Raw genomic sequence first — 15,689 nt, 5'->3', positions numbered from 1 at the left:
CCATCTTTTTCAGTTCTTCTCTTACTGGAAGGATTGAAAACTTTGCAAAGAGGATAGGTATGTATCAGTGGTAGTCAACCTGGTCCCTACTGCCCACTACTGGGCGTTCCAGCTTTCATGGTGGGCAGTAGCGGAGCAACCAAAATATAAATAAAAAGATAGATTTAACTATAGTAAGTTGTTCTATAAAGATTTATTCTGCCAAACTTAGCGAAAATTTGACATAAAGTACTTGGTAAGTAATTATTATTATATGCTTTAACTTGCTATAACTCTGCTTTATAAATTTTATAAAGTAAAGTTACTCCCCTACTTTATGAATCACCATTACTGTGGAACTGGTGGGCGGTTAGAAAATTTTACTACTAACAGAGATACAAAGTGGGTGGTAGCTATAAAAAGGTTGACTACCCCTGGTATATATAGCCCTATGTAAAATGAGGTATTAGTTTGATTTTGAGATTTTCTGTTGGCACCATTTATGATTTTTAATGTTTTTCAGCTTTTTAGGATAAAGGGGCAAGTGAATGTTTGCTGGTAATGAAAAGTAGAAACTTTGCTTTAACAAAATGTTTTTAAATTCCAAAGGAATTGCTACCAGCTATTTCTAGAGGTAAATACAATTCTATATTGATTTACTTCTTGGAGTGAATGGTCCTTAGGAGAGGTATTCAGTATGAATCCCAGCAGATAATTAAAATTCTTGGGATCATGACAAGTGTTTAAATTAAGAGATTAGACATAGGCTTTTTCTCCTGTTTCAGTGATTGGGCAGCGGGGTTGGGGGTGGGGGTGCTAGTGGTAATTTATAAATAAAAAAATTTTAATTCACCATGTGGCTGCCAGCCTTTTTAAAAACCTCCTTCACATCTGTATGACTTCCTGTCTGGGGGACACTGAATGCTCTCTAGTAGGCTGGTTTTTAACAAACCACGTTTGGGAGTTTATCGTTTTCGTATTTCTGCTGTGGGCCCTATTGGACCAATTATGGCATATAGAAGTGGAGGTGAGATGAGAGCTTGTCTCCCGGTCTAGATATACGTAGTCAACATGTACGTTATTGAAGTACTCCTCATTTCCTCCGAAATTTTACTGTGTCAGTCTTAGCCACACATGGCTGTGCAAGTGAGGGAAGAATCGGAAGCTTCAGAGAACGGCAAGTGCGCAGTAGTATCTGTAAAGTATTTCAAGGGGAGGTGTGGGCAGAAATTGGTTTTGAGGATGAATGTTGCAGAAGTCTCTTACATCGTCCAGACACGATATAATTGTGCCTTTGGTTTTGACCTTTTTAAATCTGGGCATTCATGTTGTAAGAATGCACCTAATTTAATAGTTAAGAGTTCTTTTTCTCGTGCCAAGGCCGAAAGGTGGTCCTTCTCATTCCAGGGGCGAGCAGCCATCCAGTGCGGTTGGTGTGGAAGCTGCTCATCACTGACATAGAATGCTGATGAAAACTGATTGTCAGGCCCTGGCCAACCCTTCACTTTGGTTGTGAATAGGAGTAGCTAGTTATTGTTCAATAGTTTAGACCCTCATAAACCCAGTGAGAAATGGTTAAGGACAGAGGGCTTTAGCAGATGTTTTTCATTTCTCAGATAGAGGGAGCGACTTATACATGTTGGGTTTTAATGGTTCCTGTCCCTTCTTTTTCTCTTGTTAGTAATATCCGCTGTTTCAAGATTGATCAGCCGTCGGCAGGAGATGCATCTGGAGCCCCAGCTGTGTGGAGCCACGGGTACACGGAAGCTTCGGGGGTGAAAAACAAGTGAGTGGGTGCAGCTTGGGAGTCAGAGCCCTACTGCCCGTTTCCCTGCCCTCGTGGGCAGAAGGGAGCTGGGACCGGCGCACACTTGCCTCGTGTGATATTTCTTTGAGCATGATTCCCCAAAGAGAGGCCACCTCATGACTTAGGTTTGAACATTAAGCCCAGCCCCGCTTGGCATCACATACTCTCTCTTTGGGAGAGATGTTGCTAGGATACAGTGTAACTGACACATTATATCTATGTGAGCCTCCAGTGTTTGGAGAAGGCCTGAGTATTGAAATGCATCCCTGCTCTTTTTGAAAAGCCCCTTTCTCTTTCTCTGAAGCCTGTTTACCTAGCAAAACGGGATCATATGAAAGAAGTACCCCTGATTGTCTATAGTTGAGATCACTTACATTTATTGGCCGACTGTTCTGTGGAGCGATTTCTGCGATCTAAATTAGCTTGGCAGGAGTTTGATGTCTGTTTTCTATAACGTCAGCTGCTTGTCTTTGCCAGCAGGATGTGTTCGTCTGAATTTCTTTTTCTTCCCATTTTCACCAGCCTTCCCTGTCTCAGATGCGGATGTTGATTTTCCTGAGAATCGTAAACTAGCTCTTCAGGCTTGCTTGCTTTTCTGTCGAGAGATGCTGATAATTAGTGCTGGAGAAGTAAAGCATCTTATAAATTAGAAGTCATAATTAATTAACTAAAGTACAAGGACAGCACGTTGAGAACAGGGGCGGGACCGAAAGTAGAGAGCGATCTAACCATGGCAGTCACTGATTAGTCCAATGACAAAATTAAAAAAAAAAAATCCCCAAGTGAGGCCCATTAACAATCAATGTTTTAGAACCACCACCAGGCAATTCTCATGTGCGCCCAGGGTTGAGACCCACTGACGAGCTGACCACCTACCCTTCATGGAAAATAGAAGGTGGAATGGTGGTCGCCATGTTGACTGTCGCTTTTCTTTGGGTCGAAACTGGATTGGGGCATGTTGTGGACCTGACACAGGGACCTTGTCTGCCTGAGGGGGTGTGACCTGGCATTGTGCTGAGAGAGAAGCCTCCTCAAGTCTCAGCAGCCTGTCGCAGGCACGGCCCCGGGGGCTCCTGGGCCCCGGCTACTGCATCACCATGTCCTTGGCACTGTGTGTGTCCTTGTATTGTGGGGAGAGGGGAAGAAGCTGTACATTCTTTGGAGCACTTGAAGTTCCTTCCTAGAGATCTTTCTTCTTAAATTAAAAGACCTTCATCTTACTCTCAGTCACCCTGGGGGAAACTGCTTTCGAATGCATGAACGTCAGTGGGAAATCCAAGCTGGTGTTTGTACATTTCTGCATATTAAAATGTGTTATCCGCTTGTCGGTAATAATCAAGCAGTGACCAGTTAACCTCCTGTTTGTGTGGTCTCTCCTTCCACCCTTACCTTGTGGGAGACGTGGTTGCATGCAGTACAGCACTGGCACGGAGGAACACGCACAGGATAAGCACCCAGATAGTTGGACCGTCCTGACAGGAACCCACCTGCACAGCGCCACCCCAGTCAAAGCTAAGCACGCGACCCGTATCTCCGAGGCCCACGCCACCCCGGCCCTCGCTCTGTGTCCCTTGCTCTCTTACCTGTGGTTTTGCCGGCGGAAGCTAAAACTTTCTGACTTGCAGCTAGAGGGTTATGTAAACAAGGAGCTTGGGTGCTTGCCCTCTGGGGGGAAGGCCAGAACTGTGGCTGTCCCTGCCTCTAAGCCTGGGGACATGTGCGTGCTCCCTTCTCTGTCTCTCCTGCCCTGGGGACGCTGTGCTGCCTCCTTGTTGGGTCACTGTGAATCCTTTGGGGAAAGCCAAGCTGGGCGCTTTGCTTGGACAAATTAAATTCTTCCTTAGACTGAAAAGCAAACAGGAAGCTTTGGCAGAAAGGAAAATTCGCTACTATACTTTTTAAAAAAACACATCATTTTCTTTTTTTTTTTTCAACTCCCCCCCATTTTGACTCATAAGGGGAGCTTAGGGAAGGAAGACAGAATTATAAGATGATTTGATATTCTATTATTAAATTTTACTTTGCCATTAATTGCCAAATAACTAGGGATGCCTTATTTTTCTTAATAAATGGAGGCAGGCGTTGGACAGGACTGACCCAAGAGCCAGACTTCCTGGCTGTGCACCTGGGCACCATGCTCACTGGCTGTGTGACCTGGGGCAGTTGCTCAACCTCTCTGGGCTGCTGTTTCTCGTCTGGGGGATGGCACTGAAAACACTGCCTGTCCTCGTACGGTTGTCGTCAGGATCCATCCCCTGAGTTACATATGTGACGGCCTTAGAATGTGAGGCCTTTCGTGTGTTTATACTTTTCCAACATTTTTTCATGTTTATCCAGGGTCTTAGTTGGCACTTTATTTTAATTACTGTTTGTGAATGAATATGGACACAGGGATTCGTAACCATGTTATTTTCCGTGTCTCTCTCTCTTTTTGCTGCCAATTAAAAAATAATGTCATCTGAAGATAAGCGCGCAGGAAGCCATGTGTGAAGCGTAAATGTGTGTTGGTCATTCTCCTTTGCTCACAGACCGTTAGTGGCTGTGAATTCACTGGGGTCCAGCAACCTGTTCTCAGCCCATCTGGAGTCCCGGAGTTGGGACGGGCAGACAGCTCCGGGGGAGACTGGGTGAGTTGCCGTGGCCGCTGAAGGCTCCTGCTCAGCACTGACACTTTCTTGCCTGGCAGGCTGTGTGTGGCCGCCCTGTCGGTGAATAACTTCTGCGACAGCCGGGAGGCACTGTACGGTGTGTTTGACGGGGACCGCAACGTGGAAGTACCCTACCTTCTGCAGTGCACCATGAGCGACATCCTGGCGGAAGAGCTGCAGAAGACCAAGAATGAGGAAGAGTACATGGTCAACACGTTCATTGTGATGCAAAGGTAACCCGGCTGTCCCTGTCGGTGTGTTTGCCCTCTGGTTAGAAAACCAGGCGCCTAGTAACCTCCAAGCTTTGCTGTGGGGTACGGGCATGTGAGGTGCAGTCAGGCAACTGGGTTTTGCCCCAGCGCCAGGGATAGGCTCCGTGCCACCTGAGACATGCTGGTGTGTTGACAGCTTTGTCGTAGGCCACGTCAACGACAGGGATTTTGCTTCTGTTAGAACCGGACCTCACGGGCATGTCACAGTTTCAGGTTTGCACGACTGTTTACAGCACGCTTCGCCCTCCCCCCCAAATCCTGCCCGCTCCAGGGGCGCATCAGACCTTTTGGGTGGGTGGACTCCTCTTTGACGTGGACGGTGCCTACCGCAGGATGTTCACCCAGGGAAAGCTGCCCCTGGTTTGCGACCATACAGTCCTTTGTAAACGGAGGATGGTCAGCTGCTAGGCTGCGAGTGAAAGCGTTCTTCACGCACTGTTTTGCCCCTTGTGAAGTGTTCAGGCCAGTGCTACCGGCAGAGTTCCTGGGCTGTTGTCTAGAGCTCAGGTCACCATAGAAATTCTGGAGTGTTTGTAACTCTTAGGGCTGAATGTTATAAGCATTCCCTCATTCAAAGGTTTGCTCATTCTTTTGTCACTTTAATGGCTTTGGAGGCCTTAAAGACAGTGTGTCTGTTCACATTGTCCTGCAAACACTTGCTTATGAGGGACCACTAAGTGGAGAGTGCTGGAAAGGTCATGGGAACAAGGACTGTCTTTTTCTCCTTTTTCTCTCCCTTGATAGTCTTCCAGAGGAAGTGTCTTTGGAATAGGGGTAGAAAAAGGATCTGCTAAGGAATGCTGGTCCAGAGAAGCCTTTCAAGTTCCCCTGGGTCATGAGGAGCTCTTGAGGAGCCGGCAGGGCAAGCCCAGGGAGGCTCCTTGCCGCAAGCCTCACCTCTGTCTTTCAGAGTCTCAGTGGGCATGTCCAGGTCAGTCCTGCTCGTAGCTACTATTTCGTGAGTCTTTTCTATGTACTGGCCATCCTTCAGCATACCTTATTGAATGCTCTAAATGTACCCAGTGAGATAGGCAGTGGTACTGTTCTTACATCACTGGTGGGAAGCTTAGGTACAGAGAGTGGAGACATGTTGCTCTAAGAGTCTTGAGAAGGTGCAGCCAGAGTTTGACCTCGGGCAGTGGGACTCCAGAGAACATTCCAGCTGCCGGGGACATCTGCCTGCTTTTCTTCGTTCACTCCCATCTTGTCCTAGCAGAAAAGCAGAGAGATAACATATGCACACTTGCACACTGACACCCTCACATGCACACACACACACCCTTCACACCCCCCCAAGAGGCCTACTTGTCATAGACCCTCCAGCACTGGATGGTAACCTTGAACTCTCATAACCAGCTGCCCCTCCCACAGCCCACCCTGTTTCTGCCCAGCTCAGCATCGCTGTGCCTTTGCAGGAAGAAAGTAGCACCGTGAGGCAGGGCTGCGAGCCGCATCCGGCTGTGGGTGTCCAGGAGTCGGGTGTGCGACCCAGACTGCTTCACGGTCATTCGTGGGCCCTCACAGTCATTCGTGGGCCTCTGACTCTCCCTCCTTGTTAACAGGATATGGGATGTGGTGATCTTTCCGGTCCTTGGAAGAATTGTACGTTCTTCGTGTAGGACATGGGCTCATAGGCAGCCCTGGCTCCCATCGCTAGTGTGGTCACCTGCCTGACTGAGACAGGAGACAGGAGCTGACAGTACTTGAGGGGTCCGCCCTATACACAGGCGTCTGTCTGTCTATCTTAACCATGTGCTCCTGTGCACCCAGGTCCAGCAGGGGTCTGGCTGGCACCACCATCCATGGGGCTTGTGATAGCAGTTCTGAGCTCCCCCTGATCGTTGGGAATGGCTGGTGCTTTGTGTATTATTCAGTGGATCTGTGGATGGATGGTCACAAATGAAAGCACTTTGGAGCTTGATTGCTAGAATGTCTTTCCTGTGACCATTCTAGCATTGGCATCACTGGTCCAGCAGGTCTTCACCGTCTAGAGCAAGAACACGATGGTCCAATACGTCAGAGCTCCTCCCAGCAGAGATCCGTGTTGCAGGGGGACAGGGGGGTCAGGTGATGCGAGGGTCTGTGTGTTGGTGTGTAAATGTGTCTGCACCTGCTCCTAAGGAAGTGGTCCCTTCAGTCCCTCTCCTGGGAGCAGAGGGCCGAGAGAGGAGCGGGGAGAGCTTCCAGTGGTCACTTGCCCACTGTCTCTGCAGGGCGCTGAGATGGGCAGAGCAGGCTGGGCCCAGCAGGACAGGGGCTCTTGTATGCCACATCAGCTCCTGGGCCTTGCAGTGGACAAGTGGCCCTTCACCCCGTGGTGAGCAGACATCCGCCCGTGTGGGTATGTGCCAGGCCCCATGGGCTCCTGCCCCCCCAAAAGTGGAGTGGCACCCACGTGGGTGAAGAGGCCGACTCGAGCCCCAGCATCCGTCTCCTTGCCCTGTTCAGCGGCACAGTCCTCTGTTGTCACAAAGCTGACACACGACAGGCCACGAGGGGCGGTGACACCCTCTCTTTGGATTTCAGGAAACTTGGAACTGCTGGGCAGAAACTTGGAGGTGCTGCTGTCCTCTGTCATATCAAGCATGACCCAGTGGACCCCGGAGGGTCCTTCACCTTGACCTCTGCTAACGTGGGCAAGTGCCAGACAGTTCTCTGTCGGAACGGGAAGCCGCTGCCGCTGTCCAGGTCGTACGTCATGAGCTGCGAGGAGGAACTGAAGAGAATTAAACAGCACAAGGCCATCATCACTGAGGTGAGGAGAGAGAGAGTGTTTCTAGGATGGAAGGAGGGCAGGGCCAGGGAGCATGTCCCTCCAAAGAATGCTCTTTGAAGTTATTTAAAATTCAGATCCCAGATTCCTAGTGTCACAAAGCAAATTCTGTGTATGATAGGTGTGAAGACATGATGATGCTCAGAATAATACACTGTTCAGGGTCAGGGTCTGTGCCCTGTGCTCCACAGTCCTGTCCCGCTGGTCCTCACAGGGGCACTGGTTTGGTTGGTGGGTGATGGCTCCTCCCCTTAGATTCCACTGCTGCTATCCATATCCTCGCTCTGCCAGTGAAAACTTCACAAGCCTCAGTTTCCTCATCTGTGAAGTGAGAACAGTAATAGATCTGTCCTGTCGTCAAGGCTACTGTATCAGTGGAAATGAACAAGCTGTTATTTGGGGTCATACCTCCTGTTCCTTTTGAGTCACGCAGTGAATGTTTTTCAGCCGAGGGTGATTTTGCCCCCTCAGGACATTTCGCAATGGCTGGACATATTTTCGTTGTCACAACTGGGGCAGAGAGTGCTTTGGGCATGTAGGGGCAGGGACACTGCTGAGAATCCTAGAATGCACAGGACAGCCCACAATAAAGAATGACTTGGCCCAACATGTCAGTAGTGCCCTGCTGAGAAAGCCTGGCACAAGTCATACGCATGATAACGACTCCCAGCAGCTCACCTTCCGCGTGGGCTCTCACAGCCCTGCCCTGCCCCAGTCACCAGCTCATCACACCGTATCAGCACCTGGCAGCTGAGGGGGCGGGGGATACAGAAGTGACCCCCACAGACACATCTGCCCCCCGGAGGTTTCCAGTCTTGTATGGACGATGAAGCCCACAGGCCTGTGCAGCTCAGGGAAGCAGCAGTGAAAGTTGGCAGCGCAGGAGAGAAGAGGTCTGCTGAGACCAGACAGGCTTTGCTAAGGACCACAAGGAGGTAGATGAAGGCTTGGGGTCACTGTGCAAAGGAGTCTCTGTGTCGATTTCGGCTGCCTGCCTCTGTTCTGGGAGCAGAGAAGGTTACATTAGGTAGTAGACACGATGTCATGGAGCAGAGGCTAAGGTGGGGCAGCGTGGATTGGGTCAGACACCCCACATTACACAATGCAAAGGTTAACGATTTCTGCTACATAAATGCACCCGTGTTTGTGCTTCAGAAATTTTCTCCTATTTTCTCTGTCTCTCCTTCTCCTCCTCCTCCTCACTTTTGTCTGCATTGCTGATTCTTGACCCCCTTTGGTTTTGTTACTTCTCTAACTTGAGGTACACCCCAACACACACATGTGCCCGCGCAGACGCACCCCTGACACAGACATGTGAGCTTTGGTCCTGATGCAGCGAGATCTAAAAGGCTGGGCAGCTCAGCAAGGGTCAGTTTTGCCAAATACCCACTTCAAGGAGCAACAAATTACATTAGATTAGTAGACTCAAGGGAGCTGAAAATCATGCTTGAAGCCCCGTTTTAGTCACTTTCCTTCTAAGAACTCTGCCTGCTTGTGAGTGTGTCATGGCAGGGTGGTTCAGGGTCGCAGCAGGCTCCCTGAGAACACCAAGCAGACACCTGGGCCCACCCTGCGTGAAGGTGAAGGAAGGAGGTGGGGAGGGAAAAGGGACAGCTGCCCTCCGGAAGAAACTCTGGCTTCCAGGGAGAGTGCGGGACTGTCTCTGTTGCCTAGTCCCAGACACACGTGGAAAGTTGCGTTTGTCCGAATGGAGCTTCCCTGGAAAAGCCGTTGAAAGGAGGGGCGTGAGGAGGCAAGTTACAGACCTGAGACCCTCGGCTTGAACGAAGAACCGAGCTGGTACTTGGTTGGGGCCAGCCCCTCCTCCCCTCCGGTTCCGGGCAAAGGTCTTGTACCCACAAAGGGGCTGAAACTTGGGCTCGTGATCGCAGTGGCATGTAGCCGAGTGAACTAAAGCCAGGGGACTTTGTCACCAGCAGCGTGGGTTCTGGGAAGGGGTGGGAACTGGCCCCTCTGCCTTAGCGTCCACCTCTCAGCACGGGCATTCCGACCCAGTGAGTCACACCAAGATGCTCTGCACCAGTTTTGGGTTTTTTTACCTTCTTAAAAACAGTGTCTCCTCTGGGCCTGTGGTTGATGTACTGTTGGGGAGTAGTGCTAAGATTGGGGGCATTACTTTGGACCATACCTGCCTCGCGTGTCTGTTCAGGACTCAGGACTGGGTTGTTGCAGGAAGGCCCTTCCTCTCCGCGGGTTACAGGAGATGACAGTGACCAGTGTCGCTGCGTCGGGCTAGATGGTGGTTTGCTTTAGAACCCAGTGTGACCATGGCCCCTTTAGTCCCTCCTTTTTCAGGTGTCCACTGACCACTCATCATAGGGTGAGCAGTCCCTCGCTTTGTGGCACACAAGCGCTGGGGTGCCCAGGCAGGAGGCCCGAGGGAGGTCGCCGCCTGTGCTCCGTGTTAATGTCTGCTTGGAAACCCCCCTCTTCCAGGACGGCAAGGTGAACGGAGTGACCGAGTCCACCCGCATCCTGGGCTACACGTTCCTCCACCCCAGTGTGGTGCCCCGGCCCCACGTGCAGTCTGTAGCCCTGACCCCCCAGGACGAGTTCTTCATCCTGGGCAGTAAGGGCCTGTGGGACAGCCTGTCCATTGAGGAGGCTGTGGCGGCCGTGCGCAATGTGCCCGACGCCCTGGCCGCCGCCAAGAAGCTGTGTACGCTGGCGCAGAGCTACGGCTGCCACGATAGCATCAGCGCCGTGGTGGTGCAGCTCAGCGTGGCCGAGGACAGCTTTTGCTGCTGCGAGCTGGGCGCCGGTGGGGCCGTGCCGCCGCCCAGCCCGGGCATCTTCCCCCCGTCCGTCAGCATGGTGATCAAGGACCGGCCGGCGGACGGGCTAGGCATGCCGTCGTCCAGCAGCGGCATGGCCTCGGAGATCAGCAGTGAACTGTCCACGTCAGAGATGAGCAGCGAGGTGGGCTCCACCGCCTCGGACGAGCCGGCGCCCGGGGCGCTGGGCGAGAGCGGCCCCGCCTACCCCAGCGAGCCACGCTGCCTGCTGCACCCCGCCTGCCTGTCCAGCTCCTTCCAGCGCCAGCTGTCCAGCGCCACCTTCTCCAGCGCCTTCTCCGACAACGGCCTGGACAGCGACGACGAGGAGCCCATCGAAGGCGTCTTTAGCAACGGCAGCCGTGTGGAGGTGGAGGTAGACATCCACTGCGGCCGCGCCAAGGACAGGGACAAGCAGCAGCCCCTGCTGCACGTGCCGGCCGAGGCCAGCGACGAGGGCATCGTCATCAGCGCCAACGAGGACGAGCTGGGGCTGCCCAGGAAGGCGGACTTGGCCGCCGTGGGGACCATCGGGCGCCGCAGGGCGAACGGCTCCGTGGCGCCGCAGGAGAGGAGCCACAATGTGATAGAGGTCGCAACCGACGCGCCTCTCCGCAAGCCTGGGGGTTACTTCGCCGCACCGGCCCAGCCAGACCCCGAGGATCAGTTCATCATCCCGCCCGAGCTGGAGGAGGAGGTCAAGGAGATTATGAAGCACCACCAGCAGCAGCAGGCGCCTCCCGCGCAGCCTCACGCACAGCCGCACGCGCAGCCCCCATGGCTGTGCCCCGCGGAGCCGTTGCCAGACTACTGCGACACGCCGCTATGACCTTGACCTTGACCATGACCGCCTGGTGCGCCTTGGAATAAAGGAACCGTGAAAGACTGCGTTGCAGAGTCTCACAGGCTCGCATTAAACCAGGGGTTTACTCCACGCCCTTCTCGCTGACTCTCCCCACCTGTCTTTCCAGCTAGCCTGTAGGTTCTTCCTGTTGGTGATTTTTAAAATAATTACCACTTTTCTTCTAGTGATGCTTTACCGATATGATTTAAATTTGTTAACTTCTTTTCCTAACATATCAGATGTGTAAAGACAAAGAACAAAAGGTTTAATATATTATAGAGAAACAGTTAATGATAATGTAATATTTTTTAAAATGTCTTTTTATTGTTTTTGTTTGTTTGGAAGGCAGGACAGGCTGCCAGTGCTAAATGATTTAATAATATTGTAATTCTGGGTGAGGGGGCGGGGGGGGAAGGTTTTTTTGTTTTGTTTTGTTTTGTTTTTGTCTTGAAAATGATAGACATTTGTAGAATATGGAGACTAACTCCTAGGAGTTGCTTTACTCTGTCAGGTGACTTAAGTCACTGGGATTCACTAATTTTCTCTGAGAGAACAGTTGATTGAGAAATTTTTATTGTAAATAGCTCAGTGTTGTATAGTGATGCTTCAGATGTTTTGTAGCTTTGGCGTTAAGGACACAGTCTAAACAACTGACATCTCCCACCCCTCTGAGGAGCCTTCCCACCCCGCCCACCTCCTAACCCATCCCTAGTTCATGAAGTGCAGCCAAAGGGGCCTCTGAGCCTCCCCTCCCTCTCCCGCCCCCACCCGGCCCCTCAACCTTTGCAGACACTTTCCCATTGTGTCCCTTACTGCTGCCACAATCAGCATGACTGGGTCGAGTGCAGCTAGAGCATTTACACACCAAGAGTTATATTCAAGCAGAATGCCCACATGAACATGTCATAATTTTTGTTATAATAAATACCGACTTTACAAGTACCACACCCATCCTCTTTTGTCTCAGTGGCCAGATGTGTCTTGCAGACGACAGTCACAACAGGTTGGGTTGGAAGTGACTAGGTGGAACGTTGGTGTTTTCAGATTTCTGGGCTTTGATTTCTTTTTGAAGGGAAAAAAGACAACCAACAGGTTAAACCCCATTGACTGAGGTGGTCCTCGACCTTGGGACTAGTGATGGGAACAGTCAGTCGATCTTACAGCCCTTCTATAAACATTTATTACTGTGTAGGCGAGGTGTTCAAAGGGGGGCAGGCAGCCCTGGCCGGTTGGCTCAGCAGTAGAGCGTCGGCCTGGCGTGCGGGGGGACCTGGGTTCGATTCCCGGCCAGGGCACATAGGAGAAGTGCCCATTTGCTTCTCCACCCCCCCCTTCCTCTCTGTCTCTCTCTTCCCCTCCCGCAGCCAAGGCTCCATTGGAGCAAAGATGGCCTGGCGCTGAGGATGGCTCTGTGGCCTCTGCCTCAGGCGCTAGAGTGGCTCTGGTCACGACAGAGCGACGCCCTGGAGGGGCAGAGCATCGCTCCCTGGTGGGCGTGCCAGGTGGATCCCAGTCGGGCGCATGCGGGAGTCTGTCTGACTGTCTCTCCCCGTTTCCAGCTTCAGAGAAAATACAAAAAAAAGGGGGGGGGGACAGGCAGAGGTTACATTGAGGAAGTTCCTGAAAAACTCTCACAAGTCCATCCCCATCTCCGATTCTCTCGGGCCCCTTGAGCACAAGAACAAGTTAAGGCACCTTTATTTCATATACCTTTAGTTGAACAGTTGAAAAGCAGAAGCTGCTTGGCTGACTCTCCACTGCTGGGGCAAGTAATGGCAGTGCCATGGAGACCCCCAGGAAACCCAGTATTCCTAGCTGACTGCTGGCCCCTAATACGCCCTATAGCCCCGCCCCTGCACGTGCACTAAGTGTTGAAGATCCTGTTGGTCTTCTCTGTCTCACGTGGACCAGCTTCCCAGATAGACCTGTCTCCTCTCTTCCTTCAGGTCTGCCCTTGAGTGATTCCGATGAATATCTCTCAGCTTGTAGACGTGGTAATGGGCTGTTGGTCCTGTGTTTGGTGGCCAGATCCGTGGACTGGCCTTGTCTTGGTCACATCCATGCTTCATTCTGTGTCTTCTTACCTGCACGGCATGCTCTTTGAAAACCACGAGGGCCGTGAAAGTAGATTGAGCTCTTCTCGGCCCAGTAAGGCATCAGTAAGCAATGAACAGGCCTGTTGAGCGCAGGCTGAGCTCTGGGCTCTAGACCGAGAGCTGAGCCACATCAGCCTCCCTGAGCCCAGCGCCCCTCCGGCACCTGCCTCCCTCAGCCCTTGCTGGCGCCGGGTTTCACACCTGAAGACTGGGCCGGTTCTCTGATGTCTGCAGTTCTTCAACCCCTCTGATGTCTGCAGTTCTTCAACCCCCTGTGTGCTGCCTGAGGTGGGGCACACCTGCCCAGCAGTGTGGCTTTTTCTGTAGCTGCCCACCAGAGGGGTCAGCACTTGCCTGATTGTGGCCAGCTGAGGCAGCAGTGTTTGGAGGAGCCCACAGCGGGTCCCACAGCTGCGCTCTGTGCAGGGGGAAGTGAATGGGACCGTCCAGTGCCCCATGGAGACCTCCCTCATTTCCTAACTTCTGTGGCTGATGGCGGAGACCAGGTGCGGCTCGGTGCCATGGCCCACCAGCTCATTTAGTGCTGTTTCTCTGTTTACTGTACCGTTAAGTCACACTGAACATACCTGACATAGAAGGACTGTGGAGTTGAAGGACAAAACTTTGCCCTTTGGGAACTTGGGGTCGATAGGCCTGTGGCTGAAGAGAACGGGAGTGTTTACATGGCCAAAGAGGCGGAGACACTTCCAGTCTCCTTGCTCTTGGTGGGAGCCCCCCAGTTAATTTCTGAGGAGTTTCTTTTCTCTTCCCATCACCGTAGCATCAGATGATACGTGTAAACTGCAAAGTGCTTAGTGTTTGAAGATCCCGCAGCCAAGGGCTCTCCCCAGAGTGAATATGAGCGAGCGAGACTGGCACGCCGCCTGCTGGGAGGAGCAGGTAGCCAGGAAAGGCCGGGAGAGGTTGGAGCAGAAGCTTTCAGAAGCGCTGAGAAGGCTTGCAGCCTTGCTGGCGACCTCAGCTCCCAGTTGAGGACCCAGACGTTGTCCGGTGCCAGGTTGACCGCATGTGTACCCACAGAATGCTGCCTTTGAAGAGGGCACCGTGGCCAGTTCCGGAGCCTGGACACTCAACCTGTGTGGCCTTGTTTCTCTTGATTGCTTTTGTCACAGCACCACCTGCTGGTGAGGTTAGACTCTGGGTAGAAGTTGCCTTAATGCTTGATCCTTCTTCATCCTTCCTCTGGGCTTCCAGAAGAAACCAAGTTTACGTTACTGGTGGGAAAGCAATCCTACCCTGTGGAGGAGGCAGTGCGTCATTGCACCTGTGGAGGTCTGCCTCGTGAGGTGGTACAATGGATGGCCACTGGTTCCCGGGATGGGCACTGTTCTCCCAGGAGAAATTGACACGCAGACCAGAGTCATTGCATTGACCTGGGAGAGAGGTCAGTATCCCCAAGACCCATCCAGTGCCCCACTCCCCATGGTAGGAAGTAAATACATAAAAATCTGCACTGTGCTTTGAATCTTCCAAGTCAACACCTGACAGCTCATTCCTGGCACTGCCCAGTGAACAGTTCCCATTCGATCGTGTGACTCCCCTGTGACTGCTCATGCAAGGCACTGTGAATTCATCCCAACCCATCGGGAGATAGCGTTCTTATAATATACTATCTGCTCCATCTGCCTCCCCAGTGAGTAAACCAGGTCATGCGTTTGAGGCAATCTGTAGATAGCAAAGCCTCACGTAGGTGGAAGTATTTTTGTCATTGTTGTAAATGAAGCATTAAGGGTGGCCAGAAAGAAGATAATTGGGAACACAGCAGAAGTACCTTTTTAGATTGAAAATGCTTAGGGAAACATCTATTGAATTGTTCAAAAGAGAGAGAGAGAAACATGCAGTAATGGTCAAGAAAATAAGCTTTTCTCATTTCTTTTCTTGCCATTGAATTCCATTTTCTTTAAATCCACCCTCAACATACCTTTTGTGGAAATGCAAATTTTGTCCCATTTCACTATTATTCATTGGTCGTGAGCTGATTCCAATGGCTGTGTGTTTGAAAGATTACTCTGAAATTGTTTTTATTTCCTCACCACCACCCAAATACCAAAACTGCAGCCAAGGTCAGACTTAATTTGGCAAGCCCATTGCCCTGACCACTTAGAAAAGTGTCCCGAGGGTGAGGGGCTTGGAGGAGGGGTGCATGTTGTCCCCTTTCTTCTAGAAGACAGAGGTTGATGGGAGAATGGGTTCCTGAGGGTGCCTTTCATCTTCTGGGCTGTGTTGTCAAGTAGGAAGTCATGCCATCCCCTGCCCTGAATTGAAGTGCCCCAAAACAAGCACTGTTTTTGTTGGGCTCCGCTTCATTAGTGCCCTCATTTTATCCCAGACCAGAAACACAGTGTTCCATCCTGTTCAAAGGGGGGAACGGCAGACACTTGAAGAATTTTCTCCCATCTGCTTACGACTAAAACTATTCCCATTAGCATACCTCTCTGAAGGCATGGAAGGGAA

The 15,689-nt window shown here is 51.6% G+C and overlaps 1 protein-coding gene across 1 annotated transcript in view; it reads left to right on the top strand.

Moving 5' to 3' along the window:
- PHLPP1 (PH domain and leucine rich repeat protein phosphatase 1) overlaps positions 1 to 12,057 on the top strand; it is a 189,680-nt gene extending 177,623 nt beyond the window's left edge. The window contains exons 14-17 of the mRNA XM_066246453.1: positions 1,661 to 1,765; positions 4,473 to 4,667; positions 7,233 to 7,461; positions 9,937 to 12,057. Coding sequence (XP_066102550.1) covers positions 1,661 to 1,765; positions 4,473 to 4,667; positions 7,233 to 7,461; positions 9,937 to 11,103 — 1,696 coding nt within the window. The 3' untranslated portion in view covers positions 11,104 to 12,057. The remainder of the gene's footprint in view (positions 1 to 1,660; positions 1,766 to 4,472; positions 4,668 to 7,232; positions 7,462 to 9,936) is intronic.
- The last annotated feature ends 3,632 nt before the right edge of the window (positions 12,058 to 15,689 follow it).

Source organism: Saccopteryx bilineata, chromosome 11 (genome assembly GCF_036850765.1).
Source record: "Saccopteryx bilineata isolate mSacBil1 chromosome 11, mSacBil1_pri_phased_curated, whole genome shotgun sequence".
Lineage (NCBI taxonomy): Eukaryota > Metazoa > Chordata > Mammalia > Chiroptera > Emballonuridae > Saccopteryx > Saccopteryx bilineata.
Note: the sequence above shows the minus strand (reverse complement) of the source record. Positions and strands in the feature narration are given on the sequence as shown.